General features: G+C 40.3%; 2 protein-coding genes across 7 annotated transcripts; one reads left to right on the plus strand and one right to left on the minus strand.

Annotated features, from left to right (window-relative positions):
- Window positions 1-674: 674 nt before the first annotated feature.
- SPA17 (sperm autoantigenic protein 17) lies at window positions 675-11680 on the minus strand. 3 transcript variants are annotated; one of them, XM_088139107.1, is made up of 5 exons: window positions 11543-11680; window positions 7952-8131; window positions 5735-5805; window positions 5109-5171; window positions 675-3647 (listed from the first exon to the last, which is right to left on the minus strand). In XM_088139107.1, the coding sequence occupies exons 2-5, from the start codon at window positions 8103-8105 to the stop codon at window positions 3429-3431; spliced, it is 507 nt and encodes a 168-aa protein (XP_087995233.1). In that variant the 5' UTR covers window positions 8106-8131; window positions 11543-11680; the 3' UTR covers window positions 675-3428. The 3 variants fall into 3 exon arrangements, with proteins under 3 accessions (XP_087995233.1, XP_087995234.1, XP_087995232.1); XM_088139108.1 differs by lacking the exon at window positions 11543-11680 and adding an exon at window positions 10979-11166; XM_088139106.1 differs by lacking the exon at window positions 11543-11680 and adding an exon at window positions 11190-11345 and having other exon boundaries at window positions 676-3647.
- Window positions 11491-27253, plus strand: SIAE (sialic acid acetylesterase). 4 transcript variants are annotated; one of them, XM_025168444.2, is made up of 11 exons: window positions 11491-11630; window positions 13029-13119; window positions 15249-15407; window positions 16417-16592; window positions 17638-17776; window positions 18631-18814; window positions 20766-20875; window positions 20953-21086; window positions 22236-22390; window positions 23207-23402; window positions 24064-27253. In XM_025168444.2, exons 2-11 carry the CDS (start codon window positions 13071-13073, stop codon window positions 24298-24300), a joined length of 1539 nt encoding a protein of 512 aa, XP_025024212.1. In that variant the 5' UTR covers window positions 11491-11630; window positions 13029-13070; the 3' UTR covers window positions 24301-27253. The 4 variants fall into 4 exon arrangements, with proteins under 4 accessions (XP_025024212.1, XP_025024213.1, XP_087995231.1 ...); XM_025168445.2 differs by having other exon boundaries at window positions 11502-11733; XM_007431035.4 differs by lacking the exon at window positions 11491-11630 and adding an exon at window positions 11670-11806.
- Window positions 27254-27457: the final 204 nt, after the last annotated feature.

Genomic DNA, 27457 nt, shown 5'->3' on the forward strand with positions numbered 1-27457 from the left:
GCCAGCTTGAAATTAAAGACTGTAAGTTAAGATAGGCTTAATTATAAACAAAACAAAACCAAATGCAGAAAATTCTGGCCACACTTCCATGCTAGATGGTACCAGCCATTTTTCAGAATCACCCAACCATTATGACTCTCCTCCCCCAAAATGTTAAGTGTGACTCCCATGGTTTGAAATGTTGCGCACTAGTCCTATAATAGGTGGCAAAGATTACTTTCAGGTTAATCTTCAATTTCATTTCTAAGAAAATATACATTCCTATACTTCAACCTTTTGCTCTAGAGTTGTCTTTTGCTAATATGGTAGAGGAAAGCCAACATCAGAACCCTTCTAACTTGCAAACCCTGCATGTGCTTGTTCCATTGTGTACATTTTCTGTTATATTAGTCACGGTGATTATGTGGTAGATGAGTTCCTACAGAGCAGGTTATTGTTATGTCGTTTGAGGAAGGGGGGTTAGGAAGAAAAAGTCCTGCTGAAACCTCTTTGTCTCCTTAATCCAAACAATTTCAGATTCACTATTAAGTTAATTCCAATTTTCTTTGCTTGCCAAAGAACTGCAAGCTTCCTTTTGTTAAGATCTACTAACAAGGGAGGTACATTAATCGCGAATAAACAAAGCCCCTTAAAACATACGGTGATATCTTTACCATTCTCACAGAACACATGGCTAATGTATGACTATCATCTCCTTTATTTCATGGCACAGTATCAAAGATCAGTTAAGGACTGACTTCATATTTCACTTTTCTGGCAGTAGAGAAGGACCCAAATTTCTAGTTGCTCTGGAAAAAGAAGCATCTTCCGGGGATTCCCAATTTCCTCTGTCAGCAGGTCCTGGTAGGCTACTAGCTTTACTAGCAGTGCTACTAACTAGGGTTACCTGAACAGTTGGAATTAAGGGTCCAATATGTCTGGAACTCTGGATAGAAGTCTGAAGCTCAGGGGGTTCCCAAGTGCAGTTGCCCTGCAACCACGAGTCTTCCCCTCCCAAATAAAAAATAGATGGGGGAAAATATGATCTATGATTAGGGAAGAGTTGTAGGGTCCTTAGGAGGCATCTTATCCATTAAGGCTTCCTAGCATTACAGATGAAGAAACATCATGAAGTTCTCCCATTCTTTCCCTCCCCCCAAAACTTCCCATACTATGAAAATAGATGGAAGTGTAGGAACATAGTATGACTATAAATAGAAGACCATGCTGTGTGAAGCCCTCTATACAATTCCAGGAAAGAGGCAGGGTGATTGCACAATTAACCATCCTTCTGAAAACACTCTTGGGTGCCCAGGATGAGCAAAATGGCCTTCTCAGTAGTTACACTCTATTTTTGGTTTCATCAAGAATTCAATTTTTTTTATTCTTCCATTGTTCTGCATTGTTTCTATGCTTATTTTTGCTGTTACACATTGCATCTTATTGCTGCAAGTTCCTGTTTAAAACCTGTTGAAAGTGCTGGGTTGTAAGAAAGCAGGAGACTTGGAAAATAAATGGTAAGTTTAGGATTTCTGATAAGTTACTTCTGCTAATAGGACAATAGCCTGTTTGTTTTCTTTCTGGAGAATTTTGCTCCATACTTATTACAGAGGAATTTCTGGGTCCTCATTCCTTTGGGACAAAGTGATGCTTCCAGCTTAGAAGACATCAGCTTTATACATGCTCAGAAGCCTTCCCTCCAACCTCCTCCACTGTAGTATTTTACTTCTTTTCCCCATTGCATATTCATGAAGCTTGAGATAATAGCAGATGTCTTGCTTCTGCCTCACAAAGAGCTGTAACGATCTCCTGGGATGCTGGGAAACTAAATTTAGAACTGCAAGTATCATCTAGAGAGAGGCACATGTAGATCATTTTTCTTGCGCTTAACAGACATTGTTACAAGACGAGGCCTCTTCAAGATGAGAGTACAACTGTTCCTACCCTAAATAATGAAGCTCTGAGTAAGATCTCTCTCTCTCAGGTAATCATGAGTAATAATTAGAGAGAGCTCAGGGATATATCTAATTATTGGTGGTAATTTAGTAAGTTTTCATTAAACAAATGTCGTGATGAGCCAATCTTCTGCCCCAAGAGCATGCAAAGGAGCTCTTTTGTTCTTCAATTATTGGTTTAGAGACAAACTATTCAGAAATAATGGAAAGTGATTGTTATTCCTAGAATACATCTTGAAACCTACATCCTAATTTCAGACAGCTTGGAGAGATGAAGTAGTGCAGACAGAAAAGCAATATAATCCCACAAATTCTGCTCATTTTTGGTTCTGCCTATCGTTTATCCATATATGATCTTACATACAATTGCATAGTGCAACTTAAAAAAAAAAAAGGTTCAAAATACGGAAGTGTAATTTCCCTAGAACTAATCAATTGTGTCTGCTTCTTAAAATGACATTTCCTTCGTTCCACATTCCAGTTATTACCAAACTTCTCTGAGGAACATCATTAAGACACATTCTGAAAAGTATATGCTGATCTTTTAATTCAGACTGCAATCTTGGACACTCTTGGGGGTAATAAGCTCTTCTGATACCAATGAAATGTATTTTCAAACATATGCGCAAAGGATCAAGCTGTGAACTTCTAAGGAAGCAGAGGCACACATCATAGGTAACACTGACTTTCCTTTAAAATGTCCCTAGGGAATGAAATCTGAAGAGAATTTGAAGGAATTTATAAAATAAGGCCAATGAAAAGAGACAGATTGCAAAAATGGGGAAGGGCAGAACAACATTACTGGAATTATATGCACAAAAAAATTATAAAGGTTAAATTTGAATATTTTTTCTTTAGATTTTTCATTCTCTCTGTTGAAAAAAAAGACTAATACATGAGTATGTTACACACTGAAATGGCAGGTGCAGCATTAAAAGTGAATATTAGTATCTATTATACTACTGGATGTACATGAAGGTAGTATTTGAGGGGATCAGAGTACAGATTCCAAAAAAATGATACAAAGATTTTAAAAACACATACAACAGATTCAAATATTTATCTAACAATCTATGAAACACGAAACATTCCCAGTCCAGCTACTGAGGTACCAACATTATGGAAGCTGACACAGAAGGCTTTGTTTGGAACCCTGCATGTGATGCTATTCATGAAGTGCTAATGGTCTGGTATCGTGCATATGAGCCCTAACCAAGCTGCAAGATTTTTTTCTTATATCTGCAAGGATTAACTAGCTTAAGACTCAGTAAAGCCAAAGCAAATTAGAAGATACTCATTACTTCAAGATACATTTCTGCATGAAAACAGGGACAGTTTATTGATCTGCTGATGAGCACCAAAGATGACATGGTGCAGCTTTAAACTGTATCGTTTGTTTAATAAACTTGACGCGTGTTTCTAAGCAGACCAATGGGACTTTGCCTTATGCCTGTTCTAAAATGTGACTGTTGGTAGAACTGGTGAGTCTGATTTCTATGGTTCTTTTTTATCAGGCTCACTAGATACTTCCTCCTTCTCAGTTTCTTTGGCTGCCTCTCCAGGTACCTTCCCTGCTTCTTCTCCTTCTCCTCCCTCTTCTTCTTTTGGGCTTTTCCCTCTTCTTGTTTTGTATCCTCGATAAATGGACTGAATTTTTATAGCAGCTTGTTCTTCGGATAAGGTTGCCTCAATTGGTTTCTTGTCCTCTTCCTCCTTTATGGTTTAAAAGAAAATCAAGTTTACATCTCTCATCTTTGCATTTTACCCACTGGGTTTTAAAAAGGGGGATATAGAGGGAAGGAAGAAAGGAAGAAAAAAGTTAAGCTACAATAAGTATAACTCATATTTGTATGAGTCAACATACTTTAGAAGATTGATGCCGAAGCTAGGTGGGGAAGTAAGATGCATCTTGCTTTTTCACTTTTATAATATATATTTTCCCCAAATCCCTCCCCCCACCTCCAAATCAGTAGGGCTATTTTTAATACTAGACTCTGTGAATGCCACTTGGGCATTTTTCACTCATTTTTCAAAGAAAGATTTGCCCGATACGAATGTCCAGATTTAATGCTTAGATAACACCAACTGCTCATCCAAGAGCAAACTTTCCTTATTTGGAGAGAGAAAAATACCAATATAAAAACTCCTGGGGTGTAGTGGTTAAATTTACAGATATCTGGTTTGTCCATTCACAATTATCAAGGCTCCCTGCTGAAGTTGAGCTGGTTTATTTATCTGACTGATTTTTAGACCACCCATCATCAAAACCCATGGGTGGCCTACAAACACTTATCTCTTAGTGTTGTTTGGGGTGAAAAACTGGAGGAGGGAGCGCTACATACACTGCCTGCACTCCTAGAGTAAGGATAATATAAATCTTAAAGATAATATAAACCTAACAACTAAATAAAACTACAGGCTGCAATTTCACACTGTCTATGCCTTTACTTTTATTTATACAAAATACACGCAAAGGGTAAAACAACCAAAGTTAAAATAGTTTAAGATGCAATTACTTCAGTGGGTAAATTAAGCAGTGCTTAAGGCTGCAGTTGTATACCCATGTATTCCAAAATATGCACAGGATTTTGCAGTACATCTGGATGGTTAAAACTAGTGGGACTTAAGCATTTTAAGCTGTGCTTGTAGTGGGCATCCATTTTTATTCGGACATAGATCTTCATTGGAAACTCATAGAAAAAGGGGTGCAGCTTTTAGCTATATTTTTGCCATTATTAAATCTAAATCTAGCATGTGAATAACTCAGAAGAAGAAATTTAAGTCTTTAGGAAAAATCTGGGCTGTTTCTTTATGCCAAACAATTTTGGAGATAGAATATTTTCTCTTACTAATTTCAGTGAGATAAAGTTTTTCAACTGTTTAATCTTCAAGTGGAAAAATTGCTTCAGTGGATCAGCAACCAGGGAATTAAAACAAAAATTCCATGAGTCTTTGTAAACAGCAGTGAAAAATGTTTTCCAAATGTGAATGGGCCTTCATCAATTTGGCCCTTGTTAGACCCCATATAAAATGAATTCTGGCCCCAATGGTTGTATACAACCTAACTAACTTTTTAAGCACACCAAGGTCAACAATTACTAGCCATAATACAGGCTAATTTTGTTTTTCTCTGTTTTCAGAACTTTGCATTTAACCTCTGGAAAAATTACTCACTGGCATTGCAGCAGTTTCTTCTTTCTCCTCTTTTTTAGCTCCATCTCCTGGTGGTGCAAGTTCCTGATAAAAACAAGAGGGCATTATTGATGCATTAGAGCCTAATGGTGTAGGTGATTTTTTTTCCCTTGAATTTTGATCCAGTTAAGATCGTAAAGATTAAGACCCTAAATATATATATCCATAATTGGAATGGTTAACTGAGCACATGGTGACAAGATTGCTAAATGTATGCCAAGCCCTGGTTATATTCCATATAGAATTCCATCAAAATGATGTTGCAATAAGTAGCTTCATAAGAAAATAAGTAATTTCAATCCTTTTTATGGATTCAATTAAGTATGACATGGGAGACTTTAATGCTGTAGCAGTCATAGGGTGAAGCTACTGAATCTAAATTTCAGCACCAGGGGAAATTTTAGATTCTTCCCACCTATCATTTTTCTAATTCAGTTTTCTACAAATTATTATCCCAACTCCTTTGGAAAATATGCCAGTGACCCCTAACCAACTTCATGGTTATTATTATTGTCTCCTGATTTTGATGTACTATGTGTAGCTTGATTCAAAGTTGTGCATGTCAAAGGTGGGGGGTGGGGAGTAGTTCACTATGTAATAATACTTACATTGAAAGCACGGTTATTGTAGAATCGGTCCTCTATTTTTGCTCCCCATTCACTTGGATCATATCCAGTTTCTGAAAAGACATGACTTTTTTTAAAAAAAAAAACAACTCACTGACTTCTGTTAAGAATTAAAAGTTTCCTGGTCAAATGGTGCTTATTTAAATTGGCAATCACAGTGACACTGAAGATCCTTTAAGAACAGTGCACATTTCTTATCTGAAAAAAGTCTAAACATGCATATGTACAGAACTCAACAGCTTTGCAATTATGTGTAATAAAGAGGAGAAAAACAGCTGCAACACTCTTTATAGTAGGCAGGATAATAGGTCAAAATTGAACCAGAGATCTCTTCCCAAGAACTTAAGAGAAGAAACAAAGCACAGACTTGAAAACTTCAAGCTTTTGGGAGTCTATTTTGATTAAAAAAAAATAATAATCTAGGACCTTGAGTCTGCCACAAAAAGGAGGAGCCAGGAGTTTGCTTTCAGTATGAGACTTGAATTAAGCAAATCCTTTCTCACATAAAATACACATAGCCCACTTTCTTTGTTTTGGTAGGATAATTCAGTATGTGTGCCTGTGCATTGAGGGTAGAAAAAAAACCTGTGCTGTTGCTACGAGTAAAGACAAATCATTCAGCCCTCCATCTATTTCCTACAATGCTTAAAATAAGTGTACTGTAGCAAATGAATGAACATACACATTAATTTGCTTTGTTTTAGAGAGGAGAAAAGGCTGTGAGAGGAAAGTGGGATAGTGGGTGTTATAATCAGAGATCTAATCTTACTAGGGTAAGGTATTCAATTTCACATGAATAAGTTAGATACCAGTGCGCTATTTTTTCTGTGACACCATGAATCTACATTGCAGCTGCCTTCACCTTGGTGTCTCCAGACCTCCTTGAGTACAGCTTCCATAACTCATAGCCAAAGGAATGGCTGCTATACCGGCTACTTGTCCTATTTTAAGTGACAACTGTCACAATAAATATGATGATAAAAACATCATTTACTTTTGCAGCAAACAAGAAAGACTGGAGGAAAAGTTGGCATTTTTCTTGCTGCTTTGTACTTTCCAAGGCCTTTTGTAAGGAAGTGAAGACTCCACCTGAAGCACCTCACTGCTTCAGACACTTGGATGAAGATGGAGCCAATGAAAGGACCATAATTTGTCTAAACAGCTGCACTATTCTCACTTTTTCTTGCCACAGAGCAGGAGTTGCTACTCCTGGGAAGGTGATGAGTGGTACTGTTAATGCCTGCTTGAAACATGTATATCATCTCTTAGCCCAACCTATCTAATAGCTGTAAGAGGGAAAACACTTATGTCTCATTCCAGATGTTTGAGGAGGAAAGGTGGGATAAAGATGAAATTGATTCCAATTGATTCAAGAGCTGCTTTATGTTGGGACTGTCATAGGTCTGTTTCTTAAAAGGGTGACACACATTCATTTTTCTCCAATTTTATTCAACGCTATCTTCTAATTCAGGAGTGCACAATTTTAGGAGCTGAAGAGAAACTGAGCTTCTGTTTGTTTTTAATTAAGTTGCTTTTCTGTGGTTATCTACCAGACAATCTGAGGCCAGTAGCTTTCAACTTGTCTTATAAGTTAGCCTCTAATTAAGAAACAAACATGTTTTAAATTACAGTCAATTAGCAAGATTGCTTCTTCTGTCCAACTAATTTCTAAAATGTATCACAAACATTTTACCAGAGGTCTCTAGTTATTTTTTTAAAAAGTGACAAAACTTTTAAAACTGACAGTAGCCCTAGTTCATTAAGCAATTTCAAATGAAGAAAAGTGTTCTAAATCTATCCCAGCTTCGAGCTACAGGTCAAAATTGAAACACACTTCCCCCCCCCGCCAAAATTTAACATATGATAGGACATTATGCTTGTAGGAGAGATATATGTATATAGAAAAAGAGATAACCTAAAGCCTACTGATCTGAGTGTAACAGGAAGAGGGCATTGAAAATTTGAGAATAAGCCCAGCGTCTTATTCAGAACCTACACATTAGCTAAACTAGAAGGCCCTTCACCAGTTTTAACAGACTGTCCCAGTCACTTTCTGTATGGTCCAAAAACATTCCTAGGAAAGGAAAATGCCACATGATGGACACCTAAACCAGTAAATACTGGTTTCTTGCAAACCAGATAAAGCCCAAGAATGCAAGTGTATGCTAAACACCTTAAATACAGTCAATTTATGCTCACTTTCTCTTTCAATAAGGAGAGTTTCAAAATACTTGGCTGCAAAAGTTGGTATATCTTCAGGCTGGTTTCTCAATACTTCCCTGGCAAGCCCTTCAAGCAGATTGGCAAATCCTGGAGGAATGCGTTGAGTGGTATTCGAGAACGGAATAGCCATTGTTTCTCAATAAGTTTCTCTTAGACCTGGAATTCCATTTACAAGAGCAATTAATGAGATGTATAATCTAAAAAAAAAAATAGTTTGCATCTATTGATGTTTATTATATTCTTCTTAGGGTAGTGTAACAGTTACATAAATCCCCAGCAGAATTCAATGAACCTTGAACATAAACACCTGTATTATACTTCCAGTACAAATGACATTCAAGCTGTCCATCAGCACCCCCACCCTTCCAAAACAATTAACCAGTTTGGCCTTTTAGATACGCAGAAACCTGCAAAATGATATTTTTCACTGGATGAACAATGATTGAATTTAAAAGTCACAAATATGAGATGGACAGCTATATAAATTGAATAAATAAAAGCTTTAGATTTATTTTTAATACATTGGCAGAGAGAAGATATATACACACACATAGATTTAACTATTGAATCAGTTGAAACTTATACAGTCACTACATTTTCTTTAATTGGTTCTTAAGTGAAAATAAACATGTTTTCTTCCAGTTACTGCATTTCGACTACTTTTAAGACATGAAATGTTGGATACCTTAAAGTGTTCTTCTCTCTGCTATTATAAACAAATTCTTAGAAATCAAACATCACTGGTATAGTAATATGATAATTTAATGGCAGGCAGAATCAGGCAGTGCAGAAATTAAATGTGGGGGCTGTGATATCATGATTCACATATATATTGCACCTATGTAAAACATTTGCCAAAGTTTACATGCACAGCTCAACTGAGGGTATAAACATTAATTCCCGGATCACTCATTACCACAAAATATAATCTGAGGTGCAATTTAGGCCTATAACAGAAAAACTCAACGTAATTGTAAAACAAGAGTTTTACTAATTTTAAGTTTATTGCTGGATGAAGTTACAAATTAATTAGAATGAGTTGTTCCTCCTTCCAACTATATATGAATTTGAAGCTCACACTATTTAATCATATTATTCAATTATTACAAAGTATCTGATTGTAATAACACTTTAAACAAGGAATTGCTTTATACTGAACCAGACTATCTTATACTGAATATCAGTATATCTTATACTGAACCAGAGTGTCCACCTGTCTCAATATCACCCAATCCAACTGGAAACAGAAAATTAACACTCAGTCATTGTGAATAGCTACTGCACAGTAAATTCAGGAACATAGGGGAATTCACTAAGTTTTCTTTAATTGGCTCTCATGTAGAGATAAACATGTCTATTTGCTATTGCTGCAGTTCATTTTTAGCAAGCCTGTTCAAGCTTAGGCTTTACAGTATTCTACTTTGCCCTCCTTAGCAACACTACTGTTGAGTAGACAGTGAGTCGAATCATCAGATTTTCTAGTGAAATATGTGGCTAAAAGCAGAGTTAAAAAATAGGAGTCTGTTGAAGCACAAAGGCAAGAAGCATTGACCATAATCGTTCTTGTGAAGACATACTGTTCTTATTATATAGAAACATCAGAATCATTTTTCTTATCTTTTGGTTCAGTATGCGCATCTCCCCAGTCTGTGCTGGGACTGTGAGAATTACTTTGGCAGAGTGGTTAAGATGATGCACTAGAAATCTGGAGACTGTGAGTTCTAGTCCTGCCTTAGACATGAAAGCTAGCTGGGTGACTTTGGGCCAGTCCTTCCCTTTCGCCCCAACACAGCTCAAAAGGTTGTTGTAGTACGGAAAATAGGAGGCACGAGCATTAAGTATGTACACCACTTTGAGTTGTACAAAATAAAAGCAGGATATAAATACAGTAAGAGCCAGTAGTGATTAAAAACACCAGGCTAGAAACTGGGAGACTATGAATTCTAGTCCCACCTTAGGCATGGAAGCCTTCTGGGTGGTCTTGGACCAGTCATTCTCCCTCAGTCCTAGGAGGAAGAAGGCAAGGGCAAACCACTTCTGCAATCTTGCCAAGAAAACAGCAGGGACTAGTCCAGGCAATAAATAAATAAATAAAACAATGCTCATGTGAATGCATAATCATATCTAGATCGCAATACCCTTAAGACCTGGCTTTCCCCCAGGCAGTTGGGGCCACTTGAGTTGAGTCCTCTTTCAGGTTTTTTATTATTATGGTGCTTGATCTCTAATTTTCCATTCTGTATTTCATATTTAGATATTGTGTATGTTTTAGTGTTATGTGGTTCTTCTGAGTTTATTGTTTTGTTGTTGTTGTGGTACACTGTCCAGAGTGATATTGTTTGAGTTGGGTGGCCTTATAAATCCTGTAAATAAATAAATACATGCCTCTGATGAATTGACATGTTGTCTACATATTGGTTGATTATGCGCCATCAAGTCAGTGTCGACTCTTGGCAGCCCCATAGATAGGTTTTCTCCTGGACTTGTGCAGATAATATTGTCATGCCAGGTGCCTGTTGATTTTAAGGAGCTCTACTGATGGTTATTGGTAACTAGAGCCCTTAAAAAAAGGGTGGGGGTGTATATGAGCACCCAATGCACTATTTAGTATTTTAAATCAAATGGATGAACGTTTCCTTCAAGGCAGCAAACTCCTTTAGTTAAGATAGAATGACAAGCAGTAATTCAGGTTTCCCCATGCAGTCCAGATTATTGGGCTGCTACAGTACAGTATTGCCTTCCATGGAAAAGAGCAGAGGAGGAAAAAAATGCCTAATATAAAAACGTAGGGAGACATAAAGTGTTTTGGGGAGGGTAACGCGTTTACGCGACTATCCCCCCCCCCCCCATATCAAGCTTTTCCAAGTCTTAACAATACCCGCTAACGACCATCTCTTCCAAGTCAATCATGAGGAATTTCCAGATTTCTGCAAGGAGCGAAAAAGGTTCGTCTGCAACCCACAACCTCCCCCGCCACCCCCCGAGTCGAAACCGCGACCCTACTCGGCCTTTTCTGGATGCGGTCGGCAGCAGCGCCCAGAATTCCCGGCCATGCTTGCTGGGAATTATGGGGGCTGTAGTCCAGTATCTCTAAAAGGCGGCATCAGGTGGAGGAAGGCGGCAATAGTGGATCCCTTTCCCTCGCGGGGCTAAATACTCTGCCCATGTTCAAAGGCGCTGTCGTCCTGACTCGGCCAGGTCCGGGGCTCCTGACCTGCCTGCGCCTCTTCCTCCTCAGCCTGGAGCTGACGCCACAGGAGGGGCTCAGCGCGCCCACGCCGCCCCGTCGTCGTCAGCTCCCCGGCGCGTCGGGAGGGTCGTTACCTAGCCCTCTTTCCCCAGATGGGCCTTTGCCCGGGAGGCGGGGAAAGTTAACGACATCCCTGCCGTTGCTTAGCAACTCGAATTAAGATGGCAAGCGGGGACGGCCAGAAGAGCGAAAAGTCGCGCGGTTGGGTCTCCTCTGGCCGGCCTACCCGCCTGCCGATTGGCTGCAGGTTCCGTCCTTCAGCGGCCAAACCTTTTCCCCCGCCCTTCACTAACTCTCGTCGCGGCCTGGCTTCTCACCGCGTTCTCCGTTCCGTTTTTGGCGCCAGTGAAGGAGGCGGTGGCGCGGCCGAGATTTTAAGGTCTAAGCGGAGAGCCTCCGCTCCTAGTACGTCTTCCCAGGGCCCATTGAGCGGGGACTCTGCGGGCCGGGAGCGCTTGAGGCCGCGTCTCAGGCGGGTCCGGGGCGGCTGCGTCATAGAGAGCCCGCGGTAACGTCACACACCGGGCCTCTTGGCAACCTCCGGGGGTTTCATGTCAGGGCCGGCGCCCCGCGCCGTCTGGGTAGGTGCGGAGGGCTGAGCCGGTGGGCAGGGGTGCTGTACCTGGTGCTTTGCAGATGGGTTCGCCTACAAGGGCGGCGATGGGCGTTGCAGTCCAACGTTTCTGGGGGGCACCAGGTTGCAGAAGGTGGTGTTAGAGCAGACTCTTCCCAAGAGGCTGGATTCACCCATCAAGGAACCACAGCAGAGCTTAGCATGTTGTGGGAATCTCTAATTCCTGGATTACAGTAGGCTGCTGTGTGGATTTAGCCAGTTGTGGCTTATTCCAAAATGTAGTTCAGACAGTATATGGTTTGGCATTATGTACGAACCCAACTGTAGATAATAGTGTACTGTATCCAGTCATGGCTAAAAATGGATGCTCTTTCTAAGAAGTTTTATTCCTGACACATACCATCCTCTGCACCAAGGCAGAGAGGATCTGCCAGTGCTATTGCCTGGGATGTGTTTTCTGCTTCCCAGTCTATCCAACACTCCCGCTGTGTTCTGGTCATTTCCCATCCAAGTTTACACACGTCCTTACTTTAAATGCTTAGCTGAACTTTCAGAATACTGTGCAAGCCATTCTTTTGCAATAGAAAGGATAAAGCTTCACTGAGAGGTGTCAAGGTTTGAAGCTGCAAAGAAGAGTTAGGGCAAGAGCCAAAGGCTGGCTGGTTTACACATAAACCATTGGGTGGTTTATTTGGATTTTATGTGAATTGACTATCATAGCTTAATGAGTAAGCTAGGATTTTTAAAAAATGTAACTTTTTCATTGGTGAACCCAGCCCCAAAATTTAGTAAACCCAAGTTGTGGATTTGCGGAGCTATGAGCACAAATAATGTAATACTGAGGTAAATTGGAGTTCAGAAGAATTTCTCAGGAGGCACTGGGTAACATTCAACTGCTCTGTTATCCTTACAGCCCTTTTTTTCTGCCTCAGAGGCTTTTCCCTCCAATTTAGGGAGCAGATTTTCAGAAGAGGGAGAAGTCATAAGGATCCTGTAGGTCAGATTTAGGATCCAGCCAAATAGTCTTTTCCACCTCAGCCTAATGCTTGAAACCGTCTGAAGCATTATTAGGGATTGATGCTTGCTGGGTGGTCCCCATTCCTATAAACAGCTGTGTTGATTCCCCATTGCCAGCCCCATGTTGTCCCCTGGCTTGAATCAGCCCAGTGTGAGGTCACAAGGAGATTGATGTCTTAAAGATACAGACTCTGGACATTTTCTGCTCCCAGAATTGCATGCTCTGACTTCCTGCCTTGGTGTTGTTGGAAAGGATGATGGAGGCTTCCTTGCCACTTGTGTTGCTCTTGGCTTGTACCGCAGGTAAGTGAGGAAAGGTAGCTGCTGCTGCTACTACACGTGAATGAACATTATTGGCCAGGGGAGTGCAGTCTGGAGAGAGCAGTGCCTGTTGAAAACTGTAACAGTATACAGCTGGTAGGAACTCCCTTCCTTTCCATTGATGCTAAGCATCCACCAGATGGTTTTTGTTTGTATCTTGCACAGGCTGAGCTTCCTTGAGCAAGGCTGGGCAAAGTTTGGTTCAGCAATTGGTGAGAATAAGTCAGAGGAGAGCTCATCTCTTAATGGAGGACTATATGTTAGGTTTCCTTTGAACTTTAAACATATTTATAAAGAATGTCCCTTGAGTTCAGTGTCTAGTAGGATTTACTCTTGCGTGTGTTCATGATTGCATCCTTAAGAGTTTTGTAAACAGTTGCTTAGGATAGTTGCCCCTTTGGAGACACGCTTATTATACTTTTTTGCAAATCTCTTTTTGAGATATCCTATTTTCAGCTTTATGCTATATCCTGAAACGCATCAGGCAACTGTTTCTACTATACAATAAAATAAGGAAACACTGTTTGCTTGCCATCCTGTCCTCCTAGCTCAGCTCCTGTTCCTTCTCTTGCAAATTATCTACTGCGACCTATATTTTGCAGCATCTGCAAATGCCATGGTAGAGTATGAAACAAACCATGCTATAACTCAGTTAAATACCACACTGATGGTTCTTGTTAACAGAGCCTCATCCTGTTTAAACTCTTTACAAATAGCATTTCTCCCTTGCTTTTTAGTTCTTTAATGTTTAAATGAACATGCCAGTTCAATAAAGGCCTATTGCCAAATTATATGTAAATACTGTAATTATTTACATATTTTTGTAGATAAATGGGGTGATGGCAGTAGCTCAGTGAGTGGAAGTAGGTCAGTTAATTATAACAGGTATTAATCCCTAATTAATACTAAAGTTACCCAAATTGTGGGAGAAAGATATTGACTGGTACAGCCTTAATTTAAATGTTTAACCCCCAATATTTATCAAGCTATACTTCTAATAAACCATTAAAAACAGTAGCTAAGGCAGCCACGAATAAAATGTAAGACAACTGACTCCTCTGTCTCCTTCACTTTGTCATTCAAACACTGTTAAGGATATGATGCTGTATATGAAGCTCTGTTTGCATCAGTGAGATTGACTTTCAAGTAAATAAGTATAGGGTTGCCATAGCAGTAAGAGAATGATTTCTTCTTCTTTTTTTATGGTTTTGCTCATAGTGTGCTGAGCCAGGTTATTTAAAGACTTAACAGCTGGGTTTGTACAACATGCTAGACTAGACTAAAATGGGGGTGGGGGGGTAGGGTTGGTTGTGTTTCAGGACATTGTGGAAACCTAGGCATTGTCTTGACATACTACATTAACCAGGCAATCACATTAAGCTGTATTTGTTTAGGCATTGGGAGATATGAGTATACAATAATTGTATTTGGTTAATCTGGGTTCAGCATGTTACATGAAGACAACAGTGCATTATTTAAATCCAACAAACAATGGCAAGAAGGTAAAGTGGCCTCTGTTTGTCCCCTCCATCTCCTGCAGTGGGGAGGGGATCAGAGACAGACTGCTGTAGGCACAGCCTCCTCCCTTGGCATTAAGTGGCACATGGTAAGAAACGCTCTCTTCTCAGAGAATTGGGGTGAAAGAAATATGCACTCAGAGAGATACCTACAGACAGACACACAGGCTTCTTCTGTGACATGCTTTCCTAAAAACTAGTACTATAAAAGTGGAATTCCAAAGACAGTACTGGATAGGGAAGTAGAGGATTGTAGATGAATGTATGTGAGGTGGGGGGAGCAGCAGAAAACAGCTGCGGTTGGAAAAATAGGAAAAACATATGATTGTGTATTTCCAAAAGAAAACGAGCAAACAATAGAAGTAGTTGTGCAGTCTTAAAGATTTTCTTAAGACAAATTAGAGCAACAAGTGTCCGGGATGTATTGTTTCTTAGTAATATGCTTCCTTGACAACCTGTTACAAATTGGCAGCTATTTTTGCTGTTCAGAAATGTCTAAGATTGATTGGCTGCACCACATCTTAGGCATTGCTGGAGTATTTTTGAGAAGCTGCAGCTGTAAACCAGATTGTCATGTCGTTTTGTTTGCCCCAGGTGCTAAGCTTCGCTTTGCTTCCTATTATGGTGATCACATGGTACTCCAGAAGGAACCATATCGTGCAATCATATGGGGCTTTGGAGATCCTGGTTCCAAAGTGATGCTGACACTCTCCCAGAATCACAGTGTTGTGACCAAAATGGCACAGGTTGACGGTAATCAATAATATTAAAAATTTGAACATGTCTTTCCTTGTACCAATGCCTATACATGTTAATAGCTGAAATGGTGCTTCCTTCTGGCATCCTCTTGGGCTTGACTGCATTCCTGTATGGGTGGCTGTGTATTTCCTTCTTATATTTCCAGAAGTAAGATGTGTTGGCAGTATTTCCTGAATTTTAGAATCTTAAAAAACAGAAGGAGCTATACAGGCCGTCAAATTCAACCCCTGTTCAGTGCAGGAATCAAAAAGCTATGGTTGTGGTCCAACAAATATAGAAGGCACTTGGCTAAGCAGAGCTGAACTCTACCAAACATTTAACATTTGGCAATAAATCATCCATTTCTGAACAAGAAAGTTGAACTTTGGCTAAAGCACAATAAACTGTTGGTCAGAGGTTTGATCATTCTAGGAAAGATATTGATCTGTAGTGAACAGACCAATGTTTCTCGACCTCGGCAACTTCATGCTGGCTGGGGAATTCTGGGAACTGAAGTCCACACATCTTAAAGTTGCCAAGTTTGAGAAACAGTGTTCTAAATCAAGCATTAGAAATTTGAGATCCTTCAGATGTTGCTGGACAACTTCCAGCAGTCTCAGTCAGCCAGGCCAGTATTGATGGTTGCTGGAAGTTGTTGCAGGAAGCATCTGGAGAGCCACAGTTTCCCACCATGATTCTAAATTGCTTAGAAAAATTTCCTCAAATCACCTGCTTTCAGCCTTGCAATTCTGTTGTTTGCTTTGCACATAGGAGATTGAGTAGGCAGGTGAAAATGACTATGGTGAGATCATAATTGTGGACCACCCTCCTGGAACAGATCAGCCTCTTCTTTGCATGTTCCTCATCATCTGTACTGTAATGATTTCCGCCCGATTTTATGGTAACCATTGGTCTTTAAGCAAATAAAACTTGGCTTGATATTTGTGCATTTATTACTTTGGAATAGCTTTGTGCTGATATCGAGCCTGAGATTTAATTTGGTTTTGTCTATCAACATTATCAGAAAGCTCTGAGACTTGGAAAGTTATCCTGGATCCTGTGGCCCAAGGAGGTCCCTATACTATAGAGGTACACCAGTACATCAAGGAAGAAGTGTCCAATATGACCTTGGAAGATATCTACTTTGGAGATGTCTGGATTTGCAGCGGACAGAGTAACATGGAGATGACAGTTTCACAGGTGAACCACATTCCTATAAATTCCAAATGTGGTTTAAGGGCCACACATGACAGGGATAAGATGGCAAAGCATTCCAGGAAATAATCTGGAGCCACTTGGTTCTGCCTAAGGAGACATAGGCTGAGAATAACTCTTCTTAAAAGGATATTTTGGGCTTATTCTAATGATAAACTGAACTGGCTTACTGTGTTCAGCCTAAAGTCCAGATTGTGATTCAACCATTCTGCCTTAACCATGATCTATGCTCATTGATTGTTCTTCATTTACCTGCTCTAACCTGTTGCTCCATGGGTTGTTCAAAACTAGACTAAGAACTATCTTAATTTCCAATAAAAATGAGAGAGAATTTAGGAGTGGCTGCTTCACTTTTTTTTTCATCCACCAAGAGCATGTGAGAGCATTTTATACAGGTAGTCTTCGCTTAACTACCCTAATTGGGACTGGCAACTCTGTTGCTAGGCAAAGCGGTTGTTAAGTGAAATGAGACCGTGCCGACTTATGACAGTTCCAGCAGTCCTAGTTGTGGTTGTTAAACGAGACATCACATGACTGTGACCTGTGTCCTACTTCTGGCTTCCCCATTGACTTTGGTTGTCAGAAGCTGGCTGGGAAGGTCACAAATGGCGATCGTGTGATTGTGGGATGCTGTGACTGTTGTAAATGCACACCAGTTGCCAAGTGTCCGAATCGTGATCACGTGACCACAGGGATGCTGCAACGGTCATAAGTGCAAGGACCGGTTGTTAGTCACTCTTTTCAGTGCTGTTGTAACTTTAAACGGTCACTAAACAAATGGTCATTAAGGGAGGACTACTTGTACACAGTGGCTTATGATCCCAAGTATACCTACGCCTAGTTTGGTTTTTAAAAAAACCAGGAAATGTTGAGTAGCCAGTCACTATGTTGCTAGAATACCAACAAGGCAGGAGGGAGACTAGCAGACCACAGCTGATGATAGTTTGCTCTGTTGCCTGCAAGTGTGAACATTCTTTTTAACTTCTCTCTTTTTAATTGTAATTTAAGTGGAATCTGTTCTGCTTCCTAGATATTCAATGCTAGCAAGGAGCTTGAAGAAGCATCCAAGTATCCCCTTTTGCGGATATTTTCCACTGCCCTGATTCAGTCACATGTGGAACTGCAAGACCTTGGAGGCATCAACTTGCAGTGGTCCATTCCAACAGCCAGTAAGAGCCTTAAGTCAATCTTCTAGCAAGCAATCTACAGGACCAATAAGAGATATCTTTCATGTTATGGTTGGTTGGTGGGGTAAGAATTGAACTCTTGGTCTTTACAAAGATGACCGTTCTCTTCAAGAGAGCTATGGGATGATCAGAGTGGTATATAGAAGGCTGGATTGCATAAATCCTCTGAAGGCATTTTTTTTTTCCAATTTGGAGTAAGGGATTTTTTAAGTCTCTGATTTCACTATAGAAAACAAAAGACTTTTTGACTCTTCTGCAAATATTTTTTATTTCCTAGATTCATATCCACCTTTTGCCCAGGAGCCCAAACAGGCATCTTTAGTGTGTTCTCAATCCATTTTTCTCCACAGCAGCTTTATGAGATGTGTTGGGCTGAGAGAGAGTGACTGGTCCATATTCCTTTAGGAGTTTCTGTGGCTTAAGGTGGACTTGAACCTGGGGCTCCCTGGGGCCAGTTCAGCACCTCCACCACTACACCCCACTGGCTCCTATATATCTTGTAGCCAGGAGGAAATAATTTCCATTATGCCTCTTCTGTTACATTCAGTGCTGCATCTGGATAGTACTCATAGAGTTGTTGCCTCTAAGATGCTACTTCTATTTTCCTAAGCCAGAATGGTCAACCTGGCCATTTTAGTTGGAGATGATGGCAGCTGTGGCTAACACAACATATTTGGAGGATAGCAGGTTCGGGAAGGCCAAATGGTTAGACTTAATTGTTTGAATGGGTCCTTTCTACTTTGTCTATATTTTCTAATAAGTTGAACATAACTATTGTATTATTTCCCAAGCATTAAAATGTTCTAAACTTTAGGAAAAAATATTCCATTGCACAGGAAACCTGGGCCACGGAGACTTCAGTTACTTTTCTGCAGTATGTTGGCTATTTGGCCAGTATTTGTTTGAGAAACTCAAATATCCCATCGGGCTGATAGATACCTCCTGGGGAGGGACTCCAATTGAGGCCTGGTCTTCCAAGCGGGCCCTGCACGAATGTGGACTGTCAGAGTATATTGAAAGGTAAGGAAAACTGACTTGTGACTGTTTTTTATTAATCTGATACTTTCCATCCTAGAAAATGGGTTTGCATGTTGGGCTAAGCCATGGTTTATTTCATAATGATTTATCTCCAATAAGCTTCTAATTGGCAGGGTTCTGTTCACATGCTAAGGTATAAACCTTGAGTTTCAAACCATAATGGCTATGTTTGCTCATCGCATTCTGAGGAAAATGTGTCTTTGGGTGAAGGAACTAAGTTTTTAGTTTCTGTGGAATCAAAACGCAGGACTTAAATGCAAAATAATCAAGGCTTCACTGCAGTGTTTATTAGACAGTGCGCACTGGAGGAGACCAACCAAGGGTTAGTGGGAGACACTCCTCTGCAGGCAAAATGGATACCCTGACATTTATACAAGAAGGGGAATGGGAAAAGATGCATGCATACTGTACGTATTCATGTGATGATGCAGGCATACATCAGTAAGCAATAGATTTCAAGTTACTTTCTGGCCCCCTTCTTAGCTCATCCTCCCTTGAGACAGATGCCTTGTGTATTTGCCCCTCTTCTTGTCTACTATCTTCAAGGAAAACAATAGCCTTACTAAGAGGAAGAAACAAGATAGTTCAAGGTGCCAAATGCCAGGAAGAACTGCAAGATAGTTGCCTTGTATATTGGGATGTTTGTGATGAGGCTTTTTACAACCAGCCCAGTTCACACCAGTTGGATAAATTCTTTACAGCCAGCCATCTTCAAGGATGTTGCGCATTCCTTTATATTTCAGTTTTATTAAGGTGATCCCATTCATCTGAGGCCTCTAAAAACTTATTTCCTTCACCCAAAGACATATTTTCCTCACAGCATTAAGCTAAAATCAACATTATGGCTTAATGCAGAGAGCTTAGTGCTTGGAGAGAGTTATATGAATCTATCATCTCCCATGAAGCTACAACATTACCCTGTTCTATTAGTTTACTGTACTAATCAGTACAGTACAGATCACTGTTCAGGATGTGTCCAGTGAAACTAAGAATCCTCCTGGATCCAATGAAAATGTGTAATCATCCAGTTCAACCCATATCAGTTAAAGGGGCCGGTTTCCTCATAACAAATTAGACAAGTGCAAAAAAAAATGCATGAAAGGAACCCACAAGTTAGCCATTATTTCTCTCACTCTTCATCCTCCAACCCTACAATCATTGTATGCTGTGATTCATAGGGTGTGCGATTATGTGCCCTCTTGATGTGTACAATTTAGCTACTGCGCTTGCTGTGTATTGCAGGAATTGAAGGACCACACTCCAGGACAGCATCAGTTGGAGAAGGCTATTTTACTAAGCAAAGCTTATTTTTTTACCCTAATGTAGCAGATCTGATCCTTGATCACATTAGTGGTCAGTAATTCAGGTGCTTGTGCCTACCAAGCTGTCAAGTCCACAATGTCCAAAACCCAGTTCAGAAGCATTCTCACGCAACCAGGCTTGGATCAGAAAAATACTTCTTTATTACGTGGTACATGTAGCTTGCAAACAGAACATTGCTAAAACTAAAGCCTTGGGTAAAACTTCCCTCTATTTATCCCCCCTCCCCTTATTGCCTGGCGTCTCGATTCCTCATCACCTGGTGTTGACCTCTCTCCTTCCTCCCCCTCCTACCCGAGCTCCTTCCTGGCTCTTTGGGCCCCAGCTGCCTTGCCAGCAATCAGGCCAGTCTCAATTGCCCATATATGGTTAAGCACCGTCCCACCACCCGTCACTACTCCTGTTAGAACCTTTAACTGCAACCCCCCCCCTTAGTTACAATTGGCAGAACCAAATCAATCCAACCCCATCGAATGCAATACAATGTAAAACGACAATAGTAGGGTGATGCAGGTTCTGACACAAGCTCTCATTTTTACAAAGAAAGTTTCTGATCCTTAGAAATCTGCATGGTGCGAACTCCTTACTCATTCTTTTTCCTGCTGTGTTACAGAAATCCTCCCTCATACCTTGATGCTGGTCCCAGAGAAGTATCAGTGCTTTGGAATGCAATGGTTCACCCTTTTGTCAACATGACCATCCAAGGGGTTATATGGTATCAAGGTGTGTGGAAGTAACAGCTGAAGATTGTGCTGGAGTGGTGCTGCCCCCACTAACATATTGGGCCTTGTCTACTTCAGGGGAAGCCAACACCCTTATGAACACCGATCTGTACAATTGCACATTTCCTGCACTCATTGAAGATTGGCGGAAGGCCTTTCACGAAGGATCTGATGGGCAAACCAACCGGGACTTTCCCTTCGGCTTTGTCCAGGTAAGTGTATGGTGGAAATCCACCTCTAAACAGCTTATTTGGACTCCTTTAAATCTGTCTCTTAAAATTTTTGTGTCACCTTTTTCAAGATGAAGAACCGTCCTATCAAAATAGAGGTCCTGATCTCATGTTTTTAATGTGAGTGTTGGGCTGGTTCATTGGTACCATAAAATGCAGGGGATATATGTAGAAAAGTGGCAATTTGCTAAATCAGTCAGGTGTAACCTTAGACCTTTTCTATTCCTGGTTATTTCTGAAATCCTTAATCAGTGATAAATATTTGCTCATATTTCCAGATGCATTCTTTTCTCTCCCAAGTATTGGCTGGATTCATACATTGCTTTAAGTTGTAGTTGGTTTTAACCATAGCTTATTGAAAAAGTCAGTGGGCTGGTTCAGATGTAACACCAAGCTCATGACTAGATTTACACATCAGGCTCAGCCAAAACCAAACAAACTGATTATGACTCATTGTGATGCATGAATCCACACACACTGTGTAGGACCACAAACTTCAACCCCTGTCTGTCTATATGTCATCCATAGAGAACAGTGCAACAGCATTTGTAACTGTTAAGCAACAACCTTAGCCATTAGGTCTCTTGTAATGCACATATGGTTTTAAGAAGCCACTGCTTTATCATTCCACAGTTTGGCATTGGACTTCAATTCTCATAATTCTTCAAACAGCATGCCATTTCCCTGCCTATAATTCTTACTCTTGAGAACTATAAGGGCTGATCCAGTACATGTGAAAGACAATATGTTGAGGATGGCTGCAGATGTTAATGTTAAGGCAGTGAAATTATACAAAAGGTTTGATTTTCCGACTTGCTGCTCTTATTGTGCAAAACCCAAGAATTTTGTGCCTTTTGGACCAAGAAGGGCCATTTGTTTGGTGGAATATCATTCCCCAACTATGGATTGTTTCATCCTCAGATTGCGTATGTTTCTACAACCATAACTGAGTGAATGATGGTGGGTGGGGGCAAGGATCAGATCTTCCATGGCTGTTCTGTCCATGGTGGGTATCAGGGTCTTTCAGTTTAAGTAGGAACTGAGCAGCATGACAAATACATTGTGAAATCTGTGGCTGTGGGTACCCTTTCTTGAAGATCTCTGTTCTTTACCAGCTTCCCTGTGTTGCAGTTATGTACAGATCGCCAGGTGGAGTTAAATGACAAATTTCCACGTATTCGATGGCATCAAACTGCAGACTATGGCTATGTCCCTAATAAGAGAATGTCCAATACTTTCATGGCTGTTACCATAGATCTCGGTGATGATGAATCTCCTTATGGCAGGTACATTTTAAAACTGCTGAATCTATCCTCTACTCTCCTGCAAGTTTTCTTCCATTAAAAAAAATGTTTCTATTTTCTGCAGAGACTGATATTGTATTGTGGTTGTATCATTCTTGGTAGAGGGAACCAAAGATGGCAGCATCGTAGGGAGAGGGAGAAACAAGCAGGTGGCATGTATGAAGAAAATGAAGTTAGGCGTGTGTGGGAGGACAAAAAGATGGATGGGGAAACAGAGCAGGAGACAGTGGCATTGATTTGGAGGGTGAACCAAGGCTGATTGAAAGAAGGGGGTGGAGTTCCAGTCTGTTGATCAGAAACAGGAGTGGGCCATCTAGTAAATAGCGCTAATTGACAGTTTCCAAAAAGTAATTCTGTTTGTCTGCCCTAGCAAAACTACCAAAAGCTCTTGGGCCATTTTAAGCACAATCTGTTGTGGACTACAGTTCTCATCATCGGATGAAATGGGTTTTATCCCATGGGGGAAAGGAAATATGCTGCACTATTGTTTATAATGCCTCAAGACTGAGATTGGATCTCAGTGCTGAGAGCAGGAAGTGAGGAAGAGAGATTGATGGCAGACTGCAAGGAAGAAAAAGACAAGGCAGGTAACAACATTAGATGGGCTCAAGAAGCAATTTGGCTGACATGGAGATCCATTCAGAGTTCCTCAGTCCTTCATGAAATGCCACCTTTTCTTGCAGCTTTCACTTGCAATATTGTAGGTTGGAAGTTGGATAACTTTCTAAAATATGAGAACTGAAAAAAATTACTCTTAGTTCCAATTGTCCCCTTTCATCCCTTTTCTTTGTTCTTCAGCATCCATCCCCGAGATAAGCGGACTGTGGCCTACAGGTTGCACCTTGGAGCACTGGCAATAGCTTATGGGGAGAAAAGCATAACCTTCCAAGGTCCCTACCCTCAGAAAGTGCAAGTGAATGAAACCCATAGGCTTCTTAATATCACCTTTGAAGAACATATTCAGTTGCGTCATATGGACAGCAAAGCTTTTGAGGTAAGAGATGGGACAGGAGATGTTGGCTCAGGATTATGGAAGCTAGTGTCCAATACATCTGGTAGATACCAGGGTGGAGAAGGGTTCTCTATGCCTTGAACTATGTTCTGCTTCCCATCAATTTCAATGTAACTGCTAAGCCCATATGTATGAATGCAGATACATGCCCTTTTTAAAAGTTAAAGAAAGAAAAGAGGTAGAGGAGGGAAGAAACAGCACCAGAAGGACAGAAGATTCCTAGAGGGGATCTCAGTCCAAATTCTGAGGGCGTTGTCCACCTAGCTTGTGCTGGGTAGGAAGCAACATATTAAAGGATCATCTACTTGTCATCTTGTTAAGAGGCATTCAGCTACAGAAAGTTTAATGAATTATAATAATACATTTTCTTGCACAAGCTCTCTTAAACCTTAACACAGAACGTCAGTGTTGTATCTTTTCCCCAGTGAGATTAATAGAAACATCAAGATTAAAGGGAAGAGATTTAGACGGGGGGAAATTATGGGGGCAGGGGAGTAGCAAGGACTAAACACCTGTTGCTTAGTCTTTCTCACAAACTTATTCCAAGCCCTCAGCAGCTGCTGCTTTGAATGATGCAGAATCTGCAAAAAAAAAAAAAAAAGGCTATATCATGGAGTGATGGCTTTCTCTTGCCTTTTTGCAGGTATGTTGCACTGATCAGGGAACGTGCAATTGGAAACCAGCAGCCATTGTGTCATTCTCTTCCCACTCGGTAACTCTGCAGAACCCAACCTGTACAGATGGCATAGGGGGCTTGCGCTACGCCTGGTCTGAATGGCCTTGTGAATACCAACTGTGTCCCATTTACAATCTACAGGCATTGCCTGCCCCTCCCTTCATTACATTTTCCCACAGTAACCCTGCATGGATTAGGCTGTGAGTGAGTTGAGACCAGAAAGAGGGATCAACAGCTTATCCTGCAGACCAGAGTACAGAAAAAAGAAAGTGCAGAGCACCGCTACAGCTTACTTTTCTTAACACAGTAAACTTCTCAGGTTGATGATTGCAGAGAAGAATTTTAAAATGAGGAACCCAGTCACTTACTTGCCAGAAAGGTCATAGTAGGGAGGGTGGATCAGATGTTGGCGATTCTTGCTCTTGCTACCTGCCTGAGCTGCCGTAATAACAGGAGTTACTTTATAAATATGTCACTAGCAATCAAATAAACTACTTCTAAAGCAATCCCTGGTTACCTGGACACACTGGGCACACAACCAAGAGAGCCAGGATTCTGATTGACAAGGCATGGTGGGTGACCAATAAAAGACTTCTCTGGGAACATTGACATTCCAGTGCATGTTTAAACCCAAGTCCTTCTGAATTGAGCAAGCCAAGCTCCCAAGTAAAGATATGGGTTAGATGGATCAGTTGCAAGACGCTGTACTAATCCAGCCATTCGCTCTTCTCTTGTCTCCTATTAGAGGATTGTTATAGGGAAACCAGGGAGCAAACACTCTCAAAATTCTCCCCCCACCCCCCACCCCCACCGCTATGCAACTGTTACAGGAGTAAGCCTAATTGAGCCACAGCTTTGTGCTAAAATGAGTGACCAAATTATGGCATTCCAGATGTTGCTGGATTTCAACCCATGGCAATCTTAGGAAGCATGGTGAGTGGGGAGAGATGTTGGCAGATGCATTATAGCAATACCTAGATTGTGTGTGTTGTCTGCCCTGGAGTGAACTATTGATAAGTTTATTGGCTTCTAGATTAAAATAGGGGTCTTGGATTTCATTTTATTCCAGAATTATAGTAAGTTGTACTACGACTTGTAGCGAATAATTCTTACAAGAAAAAAAGAAAACCTTTGAATATGACATGTTATGTTAAAAGCACAGTATTACTTTACAAAAAACAAGAACTTAGAAGTATTATGTTTTTCCCAGGCATAATCCCTGGCTCCTGCCAGAAACTATGGATATTTCCCCCGTACTGGGTTTGGATCAGCTTGACTTCCTCACTTGCGTAGGGCTGAATTGTATGATTGCTTTAGAGCAGTGTTTTTCAATCTTGGCAACCTTAAGATGTGTGGACTTCAACTCACAGCATTCCCCAGCGAGCATGCCAGCTGGGGAATTCTGGGAGTTGAAGTCCGTGCATCTTAAAGTTGCTAAGGATGAGAAACATTGCTTTAGAGGAACAACCTGCGAGCATTTTGCATTCAAGCAGGGATTGATCTGGTTGTGTTAACCAGAGTAGAAAATGAGAATTGTTTTATATTGCTGTTGCCTAGATCTGAGTAAATGTACAGAAGTGTCATCTGTGGGGCATGCTGTTTAGACAGATGCCTAAGGTTTCCCGATAATGTATAAGAAACAATGGCTTGCTTTATTCCTCTTCTGAATGTTTTGATTTAGAGTAGATTGATCTGTGTTAAATAACCCAGACTGAGGGTAAGGGATGATAGATATTTGATGTGTGTATCCTAGTTTTATATCAGCTAGAGGATTCCAGATGGTAGAGATTATTTGAGCTTTGCTCTTCGAAAATTAACTTCAGGCATTGGGTTATGGAATACAGATGGGTGAATCTGCCAGTTTCAGTGTGTTATGGATTCTTAGTTTCACTGACTTATCAGTTACAAATGTCCTATTTCCATGTTAGGTATTTTTTTAAAGCTTGCATCCAAATTTGTATTTTTTTCTTTACATTTGCCCAATAATTTTGCAATTTGAGCTAAAGTATGTATTTATGTAATTGGTTTTTCCTAACAACAACACTGTTTACACTAATGTTGGTATTTTTGTGCATATGTCCCCAATACCCTTTTTATAAATTGATGAACTTTGCAAAATTCAGAGAAGTTGATACTTCAAAGGATAGGTGAGTTTCAGCTTGTCTCTTGATTTGACAATGCAAAATTAAGTTCATAATTAAATATGAACCAAGCGACTTTTCCACCCATCCTTACTGTAGAATGGCTGTCACTGCTGAGTTGATCTTCTTGCCCCCCCGTGGTAGAATAGGAGTAACCTACAACAAGGGTGGACTGAATGTAGATTGGGATCTACTTTAAGTAAGCTGAAAGGTTTCTGAAGTCCATGGTTTAGACTGGTTGTTTCCTAAATTAGGTGTGTGTGTGTGAACTTCAATTTAAAAAAAAAAATCAAATCATACTTAATTCAGTGGAAAGTTTTACAGTAGATAAAAAAATACCTATTTTAAAATGAAATCTGTAGCAACAGCAAGAAATATGTTAAGTCTATATAATCATTCTGTGAAAATGAATCTATAAGTGTCTGGCAGGCATCTCAAATTAATCCCCAAATTTTATGCAAAACTTCCAAGGGAAAAATTATTCATCATTTGAATTCATTCATTCAAAATTATGCAGTGATTCAACACACATGTATGTGTAGTTAATGTGCAAGCAGTGAGTGTTTTCTGTCCAGAAGAACATGGACAGTTGCCTAGCAATTGGAATTTCATGATATGGAGGGTTTACTACCAAAACCTAGTCACTTATATGCATATTCGGGAGTAAACTCCAGACACTGTATGCACTTAAATTGGAGCACGACCTATAGAGCGTCTTGCTTTTGTTTTTACAAGTGTACACACAGAGCCAGACAAAAATCATTGGTTTTATAATTGCTCCTCTTTTATGGTTCCAGAAATCTATAGGTGTTTGGATTACTATGGATTGCATGGATAAATGTTTTGGATGATGGTCCTGCATGATATAAACGCGAATGAGTTATACTTTCATTGTCGTACCTGTCAGTGTGCATTTCTTTTGTTCAGGAAATAATCTGCAACAGAAAATTGGAAGTATGATTTCCACCCATGATTAAAAACTACAAGTTCTCTTTCTGGTTTAAGTGGTCTCAATTGCCTAGAATTGACTCACTCTTGCCTAGAAATTTGAATATTCAATCATTCACCCTGGCGGGAATTGTATAAAGACAGTTGAGACCACAGATTTAAGTTTCAGTCTTGCTTCTAATAATGTGAAGGCTCTAAGAAGTAAGAAACGTTTTGGATCAGCTTGATCCAGCATCCTCTTTCTGTCAAGGGCTAGGCAAATACAGATGCAT

Source organism: Python bivittatus, unplaced genomic scaffold, assembly GCF_059951505.1.
Source record: "Python bivittatus isolate LINGU-HERP-01145 unplaced genomic scaffold, Pbiv_v1 ctg000320_np1212, whole genome shotgun sequence".
NCBI classification, from domain to species: domain Eukaryota; kingdom Metazoa; phylum Chordata; class Lepidosauria; order Squamata; family Pythonidae; genus Python; species Python bivittatus.

What these genes read in the sequence shown, in the direction of transcription:
- SPA17 (XM_088139107.1), bottom strand. Translation starts at nt 8,105, where the DNA reads ATGGCTATTCCGTTCTCGAATACCACTCAACGCATTCCTCCAGGATTT. An exon ending in ACAATAACCGTGCTTTCAAT is followed by an intron (nt 5,172 to 5,734) that starts GTAAGTATTATT and finishes TGTTTTTATCAG; the next exon opens with GAACTTGCACCACCAGGAGA. An exon ending in AAGAAACTGCTGCAATGCCA is followed by an intron (nt 3,648 to 5,108) that starts GTGAGTAATTTT and finishes TAAACCATAAAG; the next exon opens with GAGGAAGAGGACAAGAAACC.
- SIAE (XM_025168444.2), top strand. Translation starts at nt 13,071, where the DNA reads ATGATGGAGGCTTCCTTGCCACTTGTGTTGCTCTTGGCTTGTACCGCA. An exon ending in GCTCTTGGCTTGTACCGCAG is followed by an intron (nt 13,120 to 15,248) that starts GTAAGTGAGGAA and finishes TGTTTGCCCCAG; the next exon opens with GTGCTAAGCTTCGCTTTGCT. An exon ending in CAAAATGGCACAGGTTGACG is followed by an intron (nt 15,408 to 16,416) that starts GTAATCAATAAT and finishes CAACATTATCAG; the next exon opens with AAAGCTCTGAGACTTGGAAA.